The 21,953-nt window shown below is 38.6% G+C and overlaps 1 protein-coding gene across 1 annotated transcript in view; it reads left to right on the top strand.

Moving 5' to 3' along the window:
• Positions 1–21,953, top strand: part of LOC103371037 (electrogenic sodium bicarbonate cotransporter 1) — a 71,127-nt gene that overhangs the window by 30,226 nt on the left and 18,948 nt on the right. The window contains exons 6-13 of the mRNA XM_008300252.1: positions 1,610–1,770; positions 5,304–5,483; positions 10,297–10,373; positions 17,642–17,799; positions 18,398–18,485; positions 19,552–19,706; positions 20,513–20,629; positions 21,738–21,912. Of these exons, the coding sequence (XP_008298474.1) occupies positions 1,610–1,770; positions 5,304–5,483; positions 10,297–10,373; positions 17,642–17,799; positions 18,398–18,485; positions 19,552–19,706; positions 20,513–20,629; positions 21,738–21,912 (1,111 nt within the window). The remainder of the gene's footprint in view (positions 1–1,609; positions 1,771–5,303; positions 5,484–10,296; positions 10,374–17,641; positions 17,800–18,397; positions 18,486–19,551; positions 19,707–20,512; positions 20,630–21,737; positions 21,913–21,953) is intronic.

The following is a 21,953-nucleotide window of genomic DNA, read 5'->3' as shown; positions in this document are numbered from 1 at the left end:
TTCAAATAAACTCAGTATACCGTAAAAGTGCCTTTACTTAAACTTAATAAAGCACTTTTAAGGATAAGTTTGGTTACTATTCTAGTTAAAAGCTAGTGTGAAATTTTGTTTCCGACGGCATTTATAATGACAGATGATACATTTGTGCAGCTTAGATTGGCACCAGTGGATTTTAACTGAATCTTTATGTCAAAATTCAAACAGTGACAATATGTGATTGACCTTAATTAACCTCAATTTGACAAAATAAATGGATAAAAATGCAACTTAAACAAGAGTGCATTATGACATTTGACAGTGTGAACTTGGGAATAATGTTTCTGATCATGTCATGTCAACCATCTGATAAAAAATGATGGAAAACAAACAAAAACAGATAAAAGTTGCATCTACTTGGGATTGCTTTAAAGACGCAACCGAATAGAGTTTTTGTCATTCTCTCAAAATAAAAGATATTCAAAATAGAGGGGAATAAAATTGAGTTGTTTCATGCTACACTTTACAAAATACAAAAATATGTACAAAATGATAAACAGGGAGAAAAAAACAAAACAGGGGCAATAGATAGTTTTTCAACCAAATAAGAATCAGAAATTGTTTTGCCCCAACATAACTGTACAAATAAGAAACCAACAGGATTTATCGATAGGAGTTTATTATCAGGGTTAAATGCTCCAGATCCTTTTAAACAATAACCTGTTACTTACTATTTAAAGTTTAAATACTTTTATATCTTTCTTACAAAAGAGGGAGGAAAAAAAAAAATCAATCCTGTGTCTTTAATGATAAACTTACTGTTCTGCAAAAAACTGCAGAGATTAAGAGGTGGTGCAATGTCTCACCAAGTGCACTCAGGGGGCTCAAACTGAATAAAAGGTCTCACAAGTGCCGGGTAGTGCTGGCTGCCAGCCAAGTGCAGTTTTGACAGCCAAATTGGCCAAATAAAACCCTGGTATAGAAACAGCTGCTCAGTACCAGTTCACTCTCTCATCCCTGTGACTCTGAGGGAGGCAGGAGGGGGACTGATTAAATGCATACATGACCCGAAGAGAAATCACAAATCTGCATCAGAATTTAATTCACATCTTCAAAACTGTAGACTTTCATCATTTTCTTATGCATGTGTGTTCATTACATTTGAGAATGAATCACTTTTTTCTTGATGGTGGAACATTCCTTGTCTTTTTTTTTTGCCCACTTTTTAAAGGCAAAGTTTCTTATTCGATTAACTTCCCCCCAACATGACAACAGCATTTTTTAGGTGTGATTTTTTTGTTTTGTTTTTGGGGCTGCTATGAGATTTGTGAAGCAGTTACAAACCTGTGATGTATCATAACAGACCTAAAACATGCACATGTGCACTTTATTCATGTTTAATCTGGAAGTTGGCACTTGATAACATCGACATCAGCTTCATTTATCCGGATTGTGTGTGAACATGTTGCATCACATAGTTGCGTATTTTCACGTCCACCAAAGATGGGATCTATATGTTAGCATATTTTTTTTGAATTGCACTTCCATGTAAGAGTTTATCCAACATAATGGAAAAAAATAAAACAATTTGAATGTTTACATGCTTTTGTTTTTGCTTGTAACCTCCTTCCAGGTGGATCAAGTTTGAAGAGAAGGTGGAGAAAGGAGGTGAACGTTGGAGTAAACCACACGTGGCCACGCTGTCTTTACACAGCTTGTTTGAACTGAGAACCTGCATAGAAAAAGGCACCATCATGCTGGACTTGGAAGCTTCCACTCTGCCTCAGGTTGTTGGTAAGTTTGACTCAGGTCCCCTCTTACAGTCACTTTTAATCTCTGAGTGCTTAAAGGTCAACCAGTGTATCAGAATACAACATATATATTTAGTAGATTTATTTCAACAATCTCTACTTGATTAGAATAATTCCAAATATATTTATATAAAAAGCTGTGTTGTAGCTTTCATAGATTATGTTCACATTGTTCTATAGCAGTGAAGGGTAGTCAGATAATATTATTTTATATTTCTATAACTGAAGATCAAGAACATGGTATGGAGCACAAATACATACAAAGTACAATAAATGTTTAACAAGTTTTACAAATAACTTATGGCTCATCTGACTGCAGCAACAATATGAATTTAAATTTAAATAATAGTTTTGTAAATATTTCTTTTTATATTTCAGTGTGCTTACATTCTTACATTTATTCAAAACATGTTCCTTTTCTTCCAAATGATTGTCATCACAAAGGCGACGTTATTACATTTTCTATCTTCCAGTGACCTGAGGATCTGTGGTTTTATTCACTCTAAAGTAACAAAAAGCCTGCCCGCCTGCACTTTGGGTCTTTATTCAACAAACAACTTTTCTTGCTCATATTTTTCGAGTTCTTGTATGAACCTTGCCTGCGGTGTTTTGTGCAAATTGGAGGCAGTTGATGGATTTCTGGTGCATCCTAGTAAATAAGGAGTTGGAATAATCCAAATGCCTGCAAGATAATCAACAACAGTTTGTGCATCACTGAATGAAATAAAAGGTAAAATCTTGCCAAAGCTCCTGATTTTACTCCAGCTAATTCGGTGATATGCTTAGACTGTTCAAAATTGGGATTGCTCCCAGATTTCTGGCCTCCTGGGTGGACTGCCAACCTCTGGAAACTGAAGTCTGAATTACATAATCCCTGCGTGCTCTGGCTCCAAACATCACTTCAGTTTTGTCCTTGTTCAAATTTAAGAAGTTGCTCGTGAGTAAGGAAGCTGAGGTGAAGTGGGTTAGTTGATCTGCCTGTTTTCTTTTAAAAAAATGAAAGGAAACATTGGAGTTGTGGACAACTGGACCCAGTGGTAACATGTATATGGAGAACACTAAAGGGCCTAGAACAGACCCTTGGGGAACCCCACTGGGGATTATTTCCAATGGATACAGAGAAAGTTCTGTCAGGCAAGACTTAAACAAGTCTAGAGCAATCCCATCCATGCAGAGCTAGTTTTTTAATTGATCGATTGAAATGCTGTGATCAATTGGTCCAACAACACCAAAACAGTACAACTACCAACATCTGAATTTGTCCTCAATGTCATTTATTACTAGTGTTTCTGTCATATGTTGAATTCTGGACTAAAAAGTGACAGAGTGAGTTACTCATAAAATATATGAGCTGAGAGTAAACCACGTTCTTTAGTACTTTGACAAAAGATAGCAATTTAGATATGTGTCTAAAGTAATCAAGTTTCTGTGTTATGGTGTAATTTCTTTCAGTAGCAGTTGAACAACAGCCAATTTTAAAAGTTGGCGGAATAAAACCTGAAGACCTCAAGTTTTGTGCTATCAGACTAACTATCAGACTAACTATCAGACTAACTATCAGACTAACTATCAGAAGACAGAAAGGCAGAAACTTTCTAAAATCTTGTGGGTTAAACATCTAAAAGATAAAAGAATTAAAGTTATGATATAGTGAAAAGAGATTGTATCTGGGATTTATTTACTAACTTTATTAACAAAAAAGACTTCAGCAGACTTCATTGGACTCAAAAAGGCAGTAAATTATGGAGAATATATAGTAGTAATAGTAGGTAAATAGCAGTAGCAGCAGTATTTTTTTTCTTTCTTTACAGTGTTGTTAAACTCTTATAAAAGCCTTCTCATGACTTAAAATTGCACTTTAATTTGCAGGCAGTTTATTCCAGCCATGAATACCTGCGAGGCTGCAGACTTAAGTTTCTTCATCCAGTCTCACAAGTCGATTTAGCACTTTTACAGTGTTTAACCAAGGTCATAATCTGCCCCTAAACTTTGTGATATAATATAACAATAAAAAGGCTACTTTGCAAAATGTGAAGTATAGTTTTATATCTCAGAAATATGGTGATGAAAAGCAGAATTTGGGTAAATTTTGCTCTAAATTTTAGTATAAAATGATGGGATTGACTGAGTTTTTAGACTATTTTCTGGGGTTTTATCATCAAGTTATTCTCTGTTACACACTGCTCTGTGTTTGTACTACTGTATGATGCCTGATCAAGCTCAGCATCCTCCTGCTTGTGAAACCACCCTCAGCCTGCCAGCGTGATCCGATCTGCTCGCTGATGTTCAGTGTATGCAGCGCTGCTCTGCAGGGTTGCGTGCAGGTTCGTGGATTGATGCGCATCACAAGACCCCGAGGTTTCTTTCCTTCCTCTCTTTTGTTTCAAGAGTAACAAAAGGCCACAGCGGAGGTCCAGGCTACACTTTATGTTGCAAAACTGCTGGACTCAAATAGTAGTTTTGAAAATGGTCCTCACAAAAACTTCCTCATTTGAGGACAGCCAACCCCGTCCAGAGACGATTGTGTATCTCTGCCCTCCCATGTCATGCCACCACCACAACGTTTGTGTCTGCATGAGGGAGCAGGAGGAAGAGTTACCACTTGGACTGATTAATGTGAAGTAATTGAGTGTGCTGCACGGACTGCACGGGGCCTCTTCCTCTCAGGCCTGCGGACTTGACTGATGGGCCATTAACAGCACTGACGAGAAGAGAAACTCCCCGAGGCTGCTCTCTGTCAGCATTCGGGCTTCTGACCTTCTTTTTTAAAAATAGGCTAGACCTTTTGATTGAGCCATTTCATGATGCCACGAGCACTCTTACGCAGGAGCATTACAGTCTGGGAGGCTCTAATTGAGTCCTCAGAAGTATGACGAAGCTTTTTATGGCAACTAAGGATGGTGGTGTTGCTAAATCAAGTCTGTATTAAAGGAAAAAGAGACCCAAAACATGAAAACAACATTTGAAAGATAAGCACAATCTGAACTGAAACAACGAGCACCTTGTCAGTAGATTAGATTCAACTTTTTTGGCTGTTGCACAGAGTACAAGACAATGAAATGAAGTTCAGCATCTGACCAGAAGTGCAGGAAAATATAATATACAGAGTATGTTACAGTATAAATAGATTCAACAGTGTGGACAGGGGTATGAACACATTAAGTACACAAGTATAACAGCTGTAGATAACAATAAAAAGACTGAAACAGTTGTTGTAATTTACTGCATTGTTGCACATAAAGTCATAAAACATCTGTTAATTTTAGTGTGTCGACACTGAAGGCTGTTTTGTTTTTACATTTAAGTCTTTGGATTCTCTGAACTTTGAGTTGTTTTCACTAAAATTGAAGAAAAGATCCAATAAATTGTACAATAATTAAATAAAATGCTGGCTATAATATTGTAATATAGCAGCTTAAAAAAAAAAAAACGTCAAGTTGCAGAAGTTTTTTCTGTCCGGAGTAACACTAAAATATTCATTTTTTCTGATTATGTCTTTCCTCTCTCCACTTTCAGAGCAGATCACCGACAACCAGATCGAGATCGGCCAGCTGAAACCCGAACTGAAGGACAAGGTGATGTACACGCTGCTACGGAAACATCGCCACCAGACCAAGAAGTCCAACCTGCGCTCTCTGGCCGACATCGGCAAGACGGTCTCCAGTGCAAGTAGGCTGTTTTCCAACCAGGAGAACGGTAATACTGATGCCAGTTTGGTGCAGTCTTCTGTTTTTTTTATTATTATTGGGGTTTTTTTTGGGTACAACAAAATAGGCTGTTTTACCTGCCATTTTGTTACTGGGTTTAATTAATTAGGGGTTTGATTTTTTGTTTTTGAAGTTAGAGTGTGGTGGGAGAGTTTTGAGGGCTGCGATGAATGCCACAGTGTCTGCTGCCCTCCTCTGCATGAACCCACTAATGTGGCACTAAATTGTCCCAAATAAGTTTCTACTTGAACCAGACTTATGTGAGACTTTTCCAGATTTCTCCCCCTTTGTTTCTGAAATCTTGAATGTGTTAACACAAAAACTACAGTGCTCACTTCTGCTAATTCATCACAGACAGTTGATGTCATCACTCTAACAGCACTTTAATGTTCCCTCTGTAGACTACTGTACTAACTGCAGTCACAGATGCATGACTTAATCGATTAGAAGCCAACTGTATCAGCAGCACCTGTCAATGCAGCTGGAGATCATTTCGACTCGACTTCAGCTGTAATCTTCAGCTCTGAAGAACTGAGTCGTTGCATGATTTTATGACTCCGGTGAGAAGTCCAAGGCCCAGCAGAAATCATAAAAGCTCACCGTGTTTTGAACCTGAGAGATTATCAGCCGTCAAAATCTCATGATTCATGCTTACAATAACGTTTCACCGAATTAATTTTGATTAAATGCACGTTTTATTTACTGTATAATGTCATAATTCTTTCCTCACACAGGACGGGCTGTCGCTTTATCTCACTGCAGATGATCGGAAACTGAATTATTTAAAAAAAAAAAAAAAATCACAAATAAAAGAATGAAAATGTATTTAATTGGCCATGTTTAATTGGATTGTCACTGCTGCTGTATAATATGGATTTAACATTAATCCAGTGCATTCTGAATATCAGACTGAGTGAAACGATTTTCTAGCCTCACAAAATCCTCACTTAATGAAATTTAAACAAACAGCTCAGTTTTCTGAAGACGTGAATATTTTCCTGAGCAGCAGAAAACAGCATTCGGTTTCTTAAACTGTGTGATTCAGATCATCTCCATCATGAGGGAAGCAACAGTCCGACGTCACCAATAAATGACAATAACAACACAAGTTTGAATGTTTCGATCTCTGCCACTGAATAAGTACAGTTGCTCTCAAATGTATTCATACCCTTCCATTAAAGAAAAGGCAAAATTCACAATAGTCACTCAAACAACTAGAAACTGAAGAAAGTAATTATAAATAAAAATTTGCTAAATTATAATTTTGTGAAATAAGACATTGCTTGGGTATTGTGGTTAAAAAAAATAACAATAATAAAAAAAACTGTCCCGGCCAAATAAGAGCACTTTGCTGATGAGCAGTTGGCCAGAATACCTGTCAACAGGTGCAGAAGTCTGATTGAGAGTCACAGAAAACACTTGACTGCAGTGATTGGCTCAAAGGGTTGTTCAACAGAAATATTAGTTTACGGGTCCCATCATGCTTGTTTTTTAAATTTATTTATTTATTTAAAATATTTCTGTTGAACCACAATTCAAAAGCAATGTCATGATTTTCATTACATTTTTATTTATTATTACTTTTGTCAAATTTCAGCGTATTTCAGTGACTGCTGCTTTTTTCCGTCTTTTATGGGAGGATATGAATAAATGTGAGGATGACTGTAGATGTCTCACACTGTGTAATTAATGTGTTATCAGCCGCGGGCCACTGGGCGGTTAAGTCATTTATTACCTGCTATCGGGTTTTCAACGTTTAATGATCAGAAGAAAGACTCCTTCTGTTCTGACTTTGCTTTTATTAAGCAGTCAAATGGAAAGTCACCACATTAAAGCCAGAACCTTTTCCCCGGATCAAAGGAGAGATAAAAAAGCTTCACTCATAATCATTAATTGATTGCAGCTCTTGGAGGTGAAGTCGTTTTATCGGTTAAATTACAGTTCGAACCACCTCTTCTGTCCAGTGACCCGTGGCTCATGTATCGACATCACTTGTCTCACATCGCTGTTTATCTACACAGCTGATAAAATACAGATAAATCCAGTTTTCACATCTTTTAACAGCCACTTGATTTTGCTCCCTTAACCAATCTCCTGCTTCGGCTCAGTGTCTCTGCCTTCACCTCTGCCTTCCGTCTCTCTTTCCTCCTTTTTGCTTGCCTGGATTTGATAAACCTGCTGCTGCTACTTAAAGCTCGCAGTCCTCTTGAGAACTCGGTGACCTGCCTGTCAGGTCGCATCTCAATGGAGGACCTGCAGACCCAAAGGAGCACCAGTATGGACTGGCTTAGTAAGTCCACTGGGCCCAGAAACGTTCACACTGCAGCTCTGATTTGTCAACAATTGTCAGCTAATTTGACCAGACTGATGCGTCGTTAAGAAAGCCTGTGTATTTAACTTGGCATCAATAGGGCCGATCTTGGAAAAATATCAAATTAAAGTGATTTTTATAACAAACATTAGGATTTGTGATATATATATATTTTAAAACTTCAGTTCAAAATGTCTGGGGTAATAGATTTACTACATGAACATGACCACGTGAAATATAGTTTCTTATTCTAATCCAAAGATGAGAATTTACCAAACATCAAACATGTGTCTAAATGTTTTTCAATGCCATTTAAAGGAAAGAAAAAGTAATTTCTATAGCATGGTTGAAACAAGCTGAGTGCTGTACATGTTAACAGTCAGGCAGCAACAAAAAAAGGTGCAAAAATCAATCAATTTATACATTTAAAAAAGAAAAAAGAAATATTAAAACAAGGCAAAACATGATATCGTGTCACAAGATGTAAGTTTAAGATAAAATAAATACAAAATCTTAAAAGTTAGGACCCTTAAGAGCTCCCGAACACCATAGGTAACATGTACATCTTGAGATTTTTGAGTTTCAATATGTCAAAGCTTGGAAGCAGCTACAGCAAAGACTCAATATTTTGGACCTAATTTAATCTAAATAAATAGATAAAAATTAAACAACAAAAAGAAAAGAAAATTGAATTGAAAATAATTGTCTCTTTCTGCAAGACAATCTCTGAGCAGCACCTGAATGTTACACTTTCTGCAATCAAGTTAAATAAAGAAATGTTAGTAGAGAATAAATAATTCTGGGTCAGATGTGCTGCATAGTATATATATATATGTATATATATGTTAAATTCCAGCTTTTGTGATTTTGATTTTAATTGATCAATTGTTCTTGTCCAAGTCATAACACTCACTTGGCCAAACTGCCAAGACACCAAAATGTTGTTTTTCTTGTTAATTGAACCCCTAATTTACGTCAGAGGCGTCAGTGTCTCGCTGTGCGAATCAGATTCATGTCGCATCAGAACCAACAGCTGCAGTTTGAACGCAGTCAGGGCCGACTTGAAATGTAAAAATCTAATTCATGCTGCATGTGTGCAGTAAAGTAGATTCATGTGCTTCATAGTATCAATGAACAGCTTTTTTTTCATAGTTGTGTTACACATTTTTTAAAAATAAAACTTTCCCTGTCAGATTTATTTTGAGTATTTCACAGCAACAGTTGATCCCTTTTTTCACCTCTTATTTATTTATTAAAAAAAAAAAAGAAGCTATATAAGATACTTTGTGGTTAATTGCATAGTTCATTAGTTGTTTTCGTTAAGTGGCTGTAGTGAGATTTTTATTTCGGGGCTGCATCACACTGACACACGTTATTACCCACAATGCTGAGGAGACAGATGTTCGAAAGGCAACAGTGGCACCAGATTTTGCACTCGTTGAGATTTTCTTTATTTTTTTATTTTTTATTCCCCCCCCAACTCCACTCTGTGATCTCTGGCAGCTCCAGGACCGAAGGAAGGTCAAACTCTGCTGTCAGCTCTCTGATGCTGCAGTTTGACGAGCTGAAACCGAAAGTCAGCAGAGCGTCAATCAGAGTCTGACGCTCACCTGCTTCACGTGAAGGAAGCACTTAGAGCACTTTGATGAGAAAGACAGGACACGAGGACGGGCAGATATTCTCCACAGTGGAGCTCAGGCTGTCTGTAGCACATCTGTAGGTGCTGCTCAAGCTAATTCTGCAGAATTTAGATAAACATGTATGAAGAATAGTCATTTAAATCAATTAATGGAGAGCAGCTGCTTTGAAAACAGTGAAAGGGATTTATGTTAACATATTCAGCCTCTGTGGTGAGCTGGGCTGCTGCTAATGACTATTTTTAAAAAGTCTTTCTCAATGAATCAATTAGTTATTTGATCTATAATTTATGAGAGAAATGCTGATCAGCATTTCTCAAAGCCCACGATGACGTCTTCAGATGTCTTGTTTTTTTGTCACCTAAAGATAGTCGGCTGTCAGAGGAGACACAAAACCTTTTTTTTTTCTTTACAAAAATGACTCAGAACAATTAAGCAATTATCAAAATACTTGCTGATTAATAGTTGAGACTTAACTGATTGTTTGCTGCAGCTCTGGTAGTAAACAGTCTGTGTGAAAGGTGACGAAGCTTTTAGCAATATTTTCAGGAGGTACTGTAGGTCCAGTTATTATCCTGCCAGACATTTCTCTGACTGATAAGTGTCGAGGAATTCGTCATCTGCTCGATCCAGAGTTTGTGGTAGCTGATGGTCGGCGGCGTCTTTCTGTCCCTGCATGAATACGGCTGCTGCCGTTGTTTTTCCTTTTTGGTGTTGCTTGTGGAGCAAACTGTCTGGGCCACTGTCTTTTCCTGGGTCTCTGCCTTCCTCTTTTCCACTCAGTTTTTAATTTTTTTTTCTGACCCTGGTGAAGATTGAAGCTGCTCTAACTGTACAGTGTTGTGTTTAAACAGACAGTCCAACCACGACTCACCGGAACCTGGCGTCCAGCAGCCTCAACGACATCTCTGACAAACCGGAAAAAGACCAGGTGAGTCGATGTGGTTGTCGTTGTTTGTTGTCTTGTGTCCTTTGCTGCGGTGATATCTGCACACAGTTATAAAACAGTCAGACTCAGCGGGCAGGGATTGAACATTTCTATGTCTAAGCATATAAAGATGTTACTGTTTGCATATAAAACTTATTTTGATTGTGTCATTGATTGCCACATAATAATATTAAACTGAATTCACCCTTAAAATAGGCTTGTTAATCCTGTAAACCTCTAAACTGGGGAAAAAAATCACTAAGTTATACCATTGACTTGAGCCAGAAACTGTAAAAACAGAAATAACTTTAACATTCAGACACTCCTTCAACTAATCGTATGTAACCAAAACCAAATTTAAGGTTAAAATTGTAATATTTCATTGAAATCACAATATTCTAGATGTGCACATTTAAAAATTCACCAAAAATAAAACGTTTGTATCAAGCAGATTATGTAAAAAACAAAAAAAATCTGTGCTCCTCGGTGCAACCACGATTAACAGTCACATGACAAACGTTCAGGTAGTTTTGGGTTGAGCTGCAGGCTGCGTTCAGCAACAACAGAGAGGAGACAAATATGGAAACACATTTATATAAGTAGTAAAATACAGTCGTATGTACAGTGTCCAATTTTTCCAGTATTGGTAGCACCTGTGAGAAAAATGTTGTTCATATTAATTCCATGTTTTTTCAATTTTTGTTTAAAAAATATTTTAAAAAGGGATCAGAAGAAAGAAAAAGATTTATGACATGGCTTTTGTTATTCTGCACAGAAGACACTTTGAGTTTTTCTTCCTTCTAGACATGGTTGAGCTGCAAAACTTCACATTTCATTGAAAAAATGAGTCCACTGTCAGTAAAAATGTGACAAAAAGGGCTCTGAAGCTGCTTGAGGTTCAAAGAGTTAGCTGCTAATTAAACCAGATTTCTCAGATGTAAAATTCAGCTTCATGTCTATTCGTTCTGAAAATGGTACATTTAGGAGTATTTTAGGGGAGATACAGAACGACCAGCATATCCAGAATGTTTTGACTCAAATGTGAAAAGCAAAGTGATGCACTGGTCCAATCAGGACAGCAAAGGTGAGAAGAGTCAATCATTTATTTAAAGGCCTGCTTGAAATGACGTCCGTCAGACAGAACTGCCTTTAAAGCCTGACTGGACCAAAACCGACAGAATCACAGCCTGATGCAGCTTCATCCAGACCAGAGCAGGACCAGGCCGCCTGAGCAGACTGTGGTTCAGAGACAACATCGTCTAAAGTACTTTGTTCTAGCTGTTGACTGGCTGCAGCTGCTCTGAACCTGCTGTAGCCACCTCTGTGTGCTGTTCATGTGATTAGCCTGCTTAGTTTAAGTCTGTAGGACATCTGAATACACTTCTCTTTAATGTGGAAGTCCTTGTGGCCAGACGAGGCTGATAAATGTGGTTCGGGAGCAGAAACAAAGAACGAAGGGAGAAAAAAAAAGAAGTAAATGATTAAATTAGCATATCAGCACACGGCCTCCGACTCTTCCGGTGCATTTCCACTTTAATCTCTCCTGCGTCTTAGATTATCTGCCACCACTGACATACTGGAGTGATCTATTTTTTCTCACGGTGTTAATCAATGAATTTCCAGCGAACTTCTCCTTTGCCCTCTGGTGTTCGTATGACTCACAATCTCTTATCGAACCTACTTACAACAGGAAAACCACAACATCATTAACCCTTAAAACCCAGTGGGCTCCCTCCAGGTTGAACTGCTTTTGAAGCGTTTACTGCAGTGTGGTGTAAGACATAAAATAAAACCGCCCAGCTTGACCTGTCCAACAATTCTAGTTGTGTATCTGTGACAGTGTCGTGAAAATTAGCTATGATTACATTTAACTTTGACTTAAGTACAACCTGCGTCCATCTGTACATCATTTACTCCCGTTTAAATGATTTATGAGCTCGTTATGTTCTTGCTCCTGTCATTTTTGCTCACTGTGGACTCATTTTTAACAGCAGTGTGGAAACAGAACAACCATGACGAGAAGACAGAGAACTCAGAAATGTGTTTTGTGCAGTCTGACACAGTTACGATGTTGTAACTCAGAAGAAATAATGAAAGTTTCTTTAATTTATAAAACCAGGAATCAACATTTTTTCTAAATGCCCACAATATTGGCAAAATTGTACAAACTATACATACTTCATTACTTACATTTTTAACTTGTTTTCATACTTGTCTCCTCTCTGTTCGGTGTGAACACTGCCTGCAGTTCAGCCGAAAAGTCCCTACATTTTTGTCATGTGACTGTCGGTCGCAACTGAATCATTCATGGCTTCTCTGTTGGAGATAAAAATGGTTGTTTTTGTGCAGAATCTGGAGCTTTTTAAATATGCTTGTTACATATTTATATGCATATTACCAAATATACGTATTAATGTCATAAAGATCTTTACCTTTACTAATTTCTTCACCCATTTACACACGTTTGCTTCTCAGTTAAGTTACTCATGAGGTTTCTTTCTTGGTCTTAAGGCTAATATTTTTTTTTAAAAAAGTGAGAATTATCAAAACCAAATGATGACAGATGTGGATAACTTAGGCTGCGTTCAGACTGCAGGACTTAACGCTCAATTCTGATATTTTTGTGAAATCAGATTTTTTTTGCGAGCTCGTTCACATTTCTGATTAAATGCGACTTGTATGTGATCTGCTGTGTGAACTTCATACGACCCAAAAGTGTCCCACATGTGCAGAAGAGGACACGACGACGTCACACGCAGCGAGCACGCTCAGTGTTTGTGGAGTGTGTCTTGCGATTTTAAAGTTTTGATTTTTTAAAGATATTTTTTGGGGCTTTTCCGCCTTTAATGATAGTGACAGTGAAGATAGACAGAGAAACGTGGGGAGGAGAGTGACATACAGCAAATGAGCCGCTGGCTGGAATTGAACCGCGGCTGCTGTGTCGGGGATTAAAACCCCTATACATGGGTCGCCCGCCCTACCCGCCGAGCTATGTGGGCGCCCGATTGTAGACTTTTTTTTTAAGGTAGTTGTCCAACCGGAGCCGGCACATTTACATCGTAATCGCCATGGTTGTGCCTCCTCAGATGGTGGAAACAGAACTGTGACTGCTAACTAAACTGGCTCCGACAGGGTGGAAGTGGCCGGAACACCACGCCCCCCGCACCAAATATTCAGATATTCGTTATTAATTGGGCCTGAAGATTCAGAGACCACAAAGTGCTGTATGACCAGCCCTAGTTTGTTGTGTATCAATGACGTGTAGGTCGGATAAATGTGACCTGGCCGTTCAGACAGAAGTCGCATGGCAAAAGATCAGATACCTGTCGGATTTAGGACCACATACCCAAGTGGCCTGAGTCGCATTTAAAAAAAATGGGATCTGTGTTTTTCAGACTGTCATGAAAAGATCAGATAGAGGTCACATAAGGGCAAAAAAATCGTATTTGGGTCACTTTAGCCTGCTGTCTGAATGTAGCCTCAGTGTTGTTGTTCTGAAAACACAAATACATGTGGCTCGTCCTTAAAATAAGAGATTAAAGGTAAAAGTAGTGAAAATACCCTGAAAATAGCCTGATGCTCATATTGTCAAAGACAGCAGAGACCACAACATTGTTCAGTCCAGTCTGAGTGCATCACAAACATGAAACACTTCTGGTGGGATGAATGCAAAAACAACTATGATTATAACTAAAGGTGGTGAGAATGATTCATTATGTCCCATTTAATTTTCCAGTCTGAGTGGATTTACGACTTTCTACGTCGGATGAGCGCCAAAACAAATCGATCTATAGGTGATTTTCTGATGAAGAAAGCTGCTGTTCTACTCTGTTGTGTTTGTGCGTTGACCTCGGCCTGAACGGACACATCGCACCGTCTTTCACCGATAGTTGAATAGTTCGATTATCACAGTTCACAGCAGCCGTTTGTTCGTACGCAGGAGAACGGGATTAGATCAGAGCGGCCCAGTAAGCTCCTGTGGGGCAAACAGAGTGAAAGAGGCAACCGGACAGGAAACACACCTTCCACACCCACTCAGGCTGTACATGAAACTTCCACATGCAGGGAACGTTTCCATACTGGCAGCTTCACCGGTAACGTGATGCTAGAAGAGATGAAGACGGAGACAAGAGCTGATTTACATTCAGAGAGTGGATTGAGATTCGGTGCACAGCTGAGCTACAAAAATACATTTATGTAGTTTTCATGTTGCATCGATGGCTGGTGGTTTTGCAGATTTTAATGTATTGTAGAGCTGATCTGATGATGATTTAAGCATGCAGGGATTTTTCAGTTCACTTCTGTGGCTTTAGATTAATCTGAATTACACACACAAGATACCACCTATTTCTAGTTGAATCTAGTCATGCAGGTAGTTTGGGTCATAATTGTTTGGGGCTTGAGAAATCCGAGGGAGGGTTTTAGTACCTCTCGAAGCGTTAAACACCGTTTTGATGTCAAAATTGTGCAAAAATACATTTTATAACCTGTTCTCAGATAAAAAAAAACAAACTTTTTTGTGCCCTCTCTGACATGAAGCCACCAGACCTCTTAAATTGCAATTTTTTATTTCTCTTCTTATTACTTGACCAAACTGAGGAGGCACAATCAAATAAATCCCAATGAAAAACAACAATATTTCCACTGTATTTGTGTGATAAAACCCTTATTTACTTGTTACGGCAGCTCAGAAGTAGAGCGAGAAAGTGGTAAATACAGCAGATCAGAGAGCAGGCGGAGGTGTAGGTGGTTCATTAGGGCAGCGTGGTGTGGATTAGCCGCGATCGGACACACTCAGGGTGTGCACTTACGCAGGTTTAGCCTCTCGACTCAATCATTTACAGACACACTCTTTGCCAAGATGGCTCAGCGGCCTGTGATTGGATCTGTTTGGATCTCACCAGTGGAAGGTCACAAGTTTATGGGATTTCAGTCCTTCAGAGGTTGAGGATGAAAAGTTCACGGTCTGGAAATGACGGACGTCACGATGATGATGAGCTGTGGACACAAAGTCCGGCTTCATCTGGTCTGACTTAGTGTTTTTATTCTCTTCTCTGCTGCTGTTTGGTTCTAAAGAGGGTACCGCAGTGGTCCATTCTCTATTTTTGAAGAACAAACTTTATATCTTCAGCCTGTTTGTACAGTTGATCACGTGTTGTCGACTAACAGCTTCATTCTGATGTTTGTCTTCTAATCCGATTTACACGTCGAGACAGGCGATTTTTCCGACTCACACGCTCAAACTCAACGACTAATTTCTTGTTTTGAGGATCTTAAGTCTAGCTCTTCATTTTAAAAAACATCAGAACTAGAATCGCAGCAAAAAAGTAATACGGAAGAAACTCACAAAGCAGCAGAAATCAAACTAGCAATCAAATCAAAACTGTAATAAAACTGACTTTCCTTGTTTTATGGCGCTCCTTGAATACAAAACACATTAGTGAGATATGAGTAACAACCCTCCTGATATCTGACTATATATACACTGCATATTAAAGCAATAGAAACCATAACAGTAATTACATTTTTACCCTGATGTTTATCCTCCTAGTTGTGCTCATTTAACCACCTCACAATATTTACTGTGAGGCATTAAAAGGCCTTTTTATTGTTAGTTTGCAGACACAGATTTGTGCTGGTGTGTTGTTGTGGTTAAACACAGTACAGTAGGAATAAAGTATATTTACTGGTGTGATGTTGAAAATCCATAAACTCCGGTTTGTGCAGACTGCTGTTGGTCTGTGGGGGTTAAAGGAGGTTTGTGAATCAGTGAAGAACTTCATAACTGAGACATAGGTCGGTGCGACTATCCAGGACTCACAGCTCCCATACGTTGACCCTCTCTGTGTTCCAGTGAAGGTGTCCTGACTGCTGTTTTCATGTTAATTAACAACGCAGCAGTTTTCCTTGCCGGTGCTATCTAGATATTTATGATTCATTGTCTTTGAAGTTTTATTTCTTAATGATGTCAATCGGGTTGTAAGAACGACTCTTTATAACTAATCGAACTGTATCAGTGGGAACAGAAACCTGATACGAACTGTGACAGATGTCAACGAACTCTGGAGTCACTGGGTCATATTCCTGCTCTTACCGAACTCTTACCAAATTAATTTAGAAGTAATTCCTTTTGCAAATGACCAAAAATGCAGATTTGTTTTTAATTCTAACCTTACTTTTTGTCTGATTTGTTTTCTTCTTGTTTTAACTAGTATTTGTCCCAGTCACATAATGTCTACTTCATATCATTTTTGTAGGTGTAACTAAAAAACGTGCTGAAACATTTTGAGAAACTGTGTACGGTGTAAACAACACCAATAAGAAGACTCAGGACAGTCCATAAAAACACAGTGTCAGGCTGCTGCAGAGAATCTTTTACCTCAGTGGCTCATGGTTTTATGTTTACTTCATGCAGATCAGTTCAGAGCAGCACATTTTGTCATGATAGCATTCCTGTGCTTCCGTCTTTTCTGTCCAATTCTTATTCCCAACACAAAAATTATAAACCTCAATCATGTGGCACGCAAACACTGTGCTTAGTAAGTTGTTTAATTAGTGACATCTTCCAACACAGTGATGGAATCGATCTGTGAAGGCTTTAGACAAACAAAATAACGGCTTCAGGCTCTGAACTGTTTATTCTTGGCAAATTTTTCCATTAGATGTGCAAAATAATGTGATTTTGCTGCACATGATTAATTCAAGTTGAAGATCTAAAGATTCTTCCTGTTTTTACAGTTTCTGGCTCTGATAAATGGTTTTAATTTTAATATATTTTTTTAATGATAACATGCCTTTAACGATTAATTGTGATCTGTGGGGTATTACAGTTCAGGAGGGTGATACCCGCTCTTTGTTGTGATTAACTGGATCCATTTTTAAACTGTTTACAGCTGCAGACAGGACGGTGTTAATACAAAAGCTGCTGCGACACTTTTAAAGCTGTTTCTCTCAAAGAAGGTGAAGACTTGTGGCAGATAAAAAGAGGCAAACAGTTCATCAAAGACACAACTACAGGACTTTAATATCCTTTAGAGATAAAATGTTGAACATGTGGCGCTCAGCAGGCATCAGGAAGAAATACGGACCTCGTGTTACTGCTCGTCTCCTCTTCAGATACTATGGGAGCCTCCTGGTTTGGTATTTAACCTGAATGGGATTGTCTCCTTTGATATAGGTTGTTTAATTCAGAGTGCTCAGCGTCGGACAGCTTGCTGGTGTGAACGTAACATTTAACGCCTCCTCCTGTTCGTCTTCTTTTGTGCTTTCAGCTGAGGAACAAGTTCATGAAGAAGTTGCCGAGAGACGCCGAGGCCTCCAACGTGCTGGTGGGGGAGGTGGACTTCCTGGACGCTCCCTTTGTGGCGTTCGTTCGTCTGCAGCAAGCTGTGATGCTCGGAGCCCTGACGGAGGTTCCCGTTCCCACAAGGTGGCTGAAATCACGCCGGAACTCCAGGAAATCAGAAATAGGAACGAAAGTTTCACGCAGAAAGATGCATCGGGCCATGATTTCCCTTGTAGAAGTTGTAACTGGATGATATGAGGCGTTTTTCTTGTGTTCACCTCATGTTACAGTTCAACACATCACAGCAATTTAAACACTGAAACGTTCAAATAGTAAAACCTGAAATGTGAAGTTTCTTGCAGCACTAATGTAGAAGCCGAGTTAGTCAAAGTGGTTTTCTTCTTAACAGCTTTTATTTTACACCTCTAAGTTGATTAGTGGATTTTCACCATTTGTGAGCTTTAAAGTTTTATTGCTATATAATCTCGATTAGGGAACACTTGTGAGGTAATTAAATGTTGTCAAAACAGAATAAAACATCTGTAAACAACACAGCAGCTTCCTTATCGGGGTGAAACACTTTGTACTGATGTTCAGGAGGAAGCTGTAAAACCTTCATTTAGTTTTAGACACCTGGACAGATGTTGCCATGAAAAAGGTGCCAGTAATAACACAATAACACATGTTCTGCTGAAAACGTTTACTATGGGGATTTTATAATGTGCTTATTTTCATTTTGCAGATTTTTATTCATCCTGCTTGGACCCAAAGGCAAAGCCAAATCGTACCACGAGATTGGAAGAGCGATCGCCACGCTGATGTCGGATGAAGTGAGTCAAAAAGCATCTGTGTTTTTTTAAAATACTGACAGTGACGCTCAGGAACACATCAAGATTGGATTATTCATGTAACGTGACAGATAGTTTTCTCTCACATCCTCATATTTTGAGGGTAATGCCTCATTTAACTTGCACCTTATAAGAGTAGAAAGTATAAGAAGAAGATCAGCTCTATGCTAATTATCATGGTTCTGCATTAAAATAGATTTTGCCGTCACTTTGGTAATTTTCTCCTCCACATGTTTGCTGACGATTTCTTAAATGGAAGTTTGAGCTTCTTTCCTATCTGGATTGGATTAAATAAGATGAATTGTTTATTTCGTAATATCATTCTGCAACTTCTGAATCAGACATTTATTTAACAGTGCAGAGATGAGTCAAAGCTGTAATAAGTAATTAGAAAAGCTTTTCTTTCTACTACGGGGAAGAAATAGATATTTTTTTGGACTGATTGCATTAAATCCAAAAAAATAACCTTTAGATGGAAGCAGGAGTTCAATAATGAAAATCAAAAGTTAGAATTTACTTACATCTGTAGGCTGTTAGACTCTCTGGAACACAGAACAGTAGGACGTTATTTGCGTTGTTCATTAATCTGCCAGTTTTCTTGATTAATCGATAAGTTGTTTGGCCTTTAAAATGCAAGAAAATGGTTAAAAATGTAATTTTCCCAAAGCCCAAGATGACGAATGTCTTTTTTTTTTTTGTATAAAACCAAAAGTCATTCAGTTTACTGTCATAGAGGAAGAAGGAAACCTGAAAATATTGGCATTTAAGAAGAATTTAGACTTTTTTTCTTAAACATTTACTGACACCAGTTAATCAATTATCAACACAGTTAAAGATTAATTTAATAGCTGACAACTAATTGATTAAACCTCTAAGTGACTTGATTTTATTGCGTCTTTGGGCTGATTAGCTCCATGTGTAGGAGTCTCTTCTTACCTTATTAATAAATCCTCAGATGTGACGTTGCAGTTTGCTGCTCGGTGACTCTTCATGCTTGGACAGTCGTCTTTCACACTCCAATGCTTCGTCCTTCTCTGTCCGTGTTCAGGTCTTCCATGACATTGCGTACAAGGCCAAGGACAGACAGGACCTGCTGGCCGGTATCGACGAGTTTCTGGATGAGGTGATCGTGCTTCCTCCTGGGGAGTGGGACCCGGCCATCAGGATAGAGCCTCCGAAGTCACTCCCCTCCTCTGACAAAAGGTCCACAAACGAGTTTCTAGTTTGTAAAAAGAAAACTTTATCCGAGACACATAAGTGCAAGTAGGAAGCAAGTAGCGGCTGTCAAGTATTTTATTAAGCCCAATAAAGGGTTATAAATTAATAATGAGTAACAATAAAACAAATGTAACCCCTTGAGTGGTTTCCTTGCTGTGATCTTATGTGAAAACACACTGTTTCAACAAGGACCTCAGGCTGTACATTAGTCTGCTTGTCACTTATTAAACCCATTTCCATAAACATAGAGAACAAACACGTGATCTCACCTGAAGACTTAGAGGTTCCAGCTGAAATGAACTGATTTAAATCTGGCACCTAAAATGTTTATCCATCTGTGTTAGCAAACAGGATTCAGCAACCTGCCTGACATTTAATATGCACATGTATAACTGCTGCAAAAGCACATTTACCAAGTTTGTGGTTGAAAACCGAGAAAATGAGCTCAAGGCTGTCCTTATTAAACATGTAAGAAGCTGCAGATCGGTGCCTGCTCTGAATGCTGTGTGTGCAGCAGCTACATCATGTTAAAGAAGCTGCAGAATCACTCGGGTGCATCCAGGTGAACAACGCAGCGCTGAATTATGAAGGAGCAGCTGTAGGTTTCACATGAAGCTGCAGTGATTCAGCAGTTTATGTGCTCAGTCCTGTTGAACAGCATCTTCAGGAGATGTTTCAGCGGTTTTAATTAAATTACCAGGCTCACTAACTTTTTCCAAGGGATCAAATGTTAATAAAAGTAAAGTTTCTGCTGCAAAGGCTGAACAAAACTGTATTTGTGTGCGTTTTAGGAAAAACATGTATGCAGGAGGAGACTCTCAGATGAACGGAGACATGCCTCATGATGGAGGTCACGGAGGAGGAGGAGGAGGACACGCTATCGGAGAAGAGCTGCAGAAGACTGGAAGGTATGAAACTGTGAAATAACACATGTTGTATGATATTTGCATTCATTTGCCTGTTGACCTACAACTTGACAGTGAGCATTTAGGACTGAAAAAGACTGAAAAGTCTGCAGCAAACCTGTAGTGGAAACTACAGGAACATAAAGAAACTACACAGCACTCAAACAGCTAAATGTGAGTTGTAGAATATGGTGCAGTGAACCAAAGTGCAGCACAACTTACAAAATAAGAGTTTGACTGATAAAGAGAAAAATGTAAAAAAAAAAAAAAGGAAAAGAAAGAAAGAAAAGAGAGAAAATAGACTTAAAGCTTTTGAAAGGATAGCCCCTTAAGATAAGATGAGTCCATATTTATCCCACAGCAGATAACTTACAGCAGAAACAGGGAGAACACAAATGTGTAGAAACAACACTAGAAACTAAAAATAAACAAGAAACATACACAAGTACGGTTATTATTGCACAAATTCTTTCATTTGTGGGAATTCAAACATTGAACAGATTCCTCGCAGCTAATTTCCAAGTGGCTCCTAAAAACAGAAATACAGAAGATATACAACATACACAACAAATACACAACAACAAACAACTCTCTCTCTCCCACACCGAGACTTCAGCTGTAAGAAAAGAAAAATTAATTACTAAGAACCAGATAATAATTATAAAAACTATAGGTTAAGTTTTTAAAAGTTCTAAAGTTCTGATTATTTATGGCACAACCAAACTGAATATTGAAGGTATTAAAAAAAAAAGCATAAAGAGGACAAAAAAAAAAAAAGATGACCTGAAGAAAACGGTGTTACGAACCAAGGAAGATTGTTTTTATTCATCTGGAGGAGCTTCGAGCTGCGTCCAGCCTCTTTGAAAACTGTAGAGACAAAGACAAAGGGACATTAGTTTGAGCGGACGTGAAGATCTGCATGAAACCAGAATTGTCAACACAGTTAAAAATGAGCTCAATCCAGTGACTCTGTGATGTTCTGTCCCAATAAAGGAGCCTCGCAGCAGTTCACAGGTCAACATACTAACAGCAACATGTGCTCAGAAACGTTGCTTTGCCGTGTTTAGTATTCTGTGTTGCAGAAGATAACACATCTTTTGTCTGTGTCCAGGTTTTGTGGGGGTCTCATACTTGACATCAAAAGAAAAGCGCCTTTCTTCTGCAGTGACTTCACCGACGCATTTCACATTCAGGCGTTGTCGGCCATCTTGTTTATTTACCTGGGAACTGTGACCAACGCCATCACCTTCGGGGGTCTGCTGGGAGACGCAACAGAGAACATGCAGGTCAGACTGAGATGTGAGCTTGTTATTGTTGACATTTGTGT

This window comes from Stegastes partitus, unplaced genomic scaffold (assembly GCF_000690725.1).
Source record: "Stegastes partitus isolate 25-593 unplaced genomic scaffold, Stegastes_partitus-1.0.2 Scaffold1516, whole genome shotgun sequence".
Lineage (NCBI taxonomy): Eukaryota > Metazoa > Chordata > Actinopteri > Pomacentridae > Stegastes > Stegastes partitus.
The sequence above is the reverse complement of the archived record's forward strand: the minus strand, read 5'-3'. Positions and strand labels throughout refer to the sequence as shown.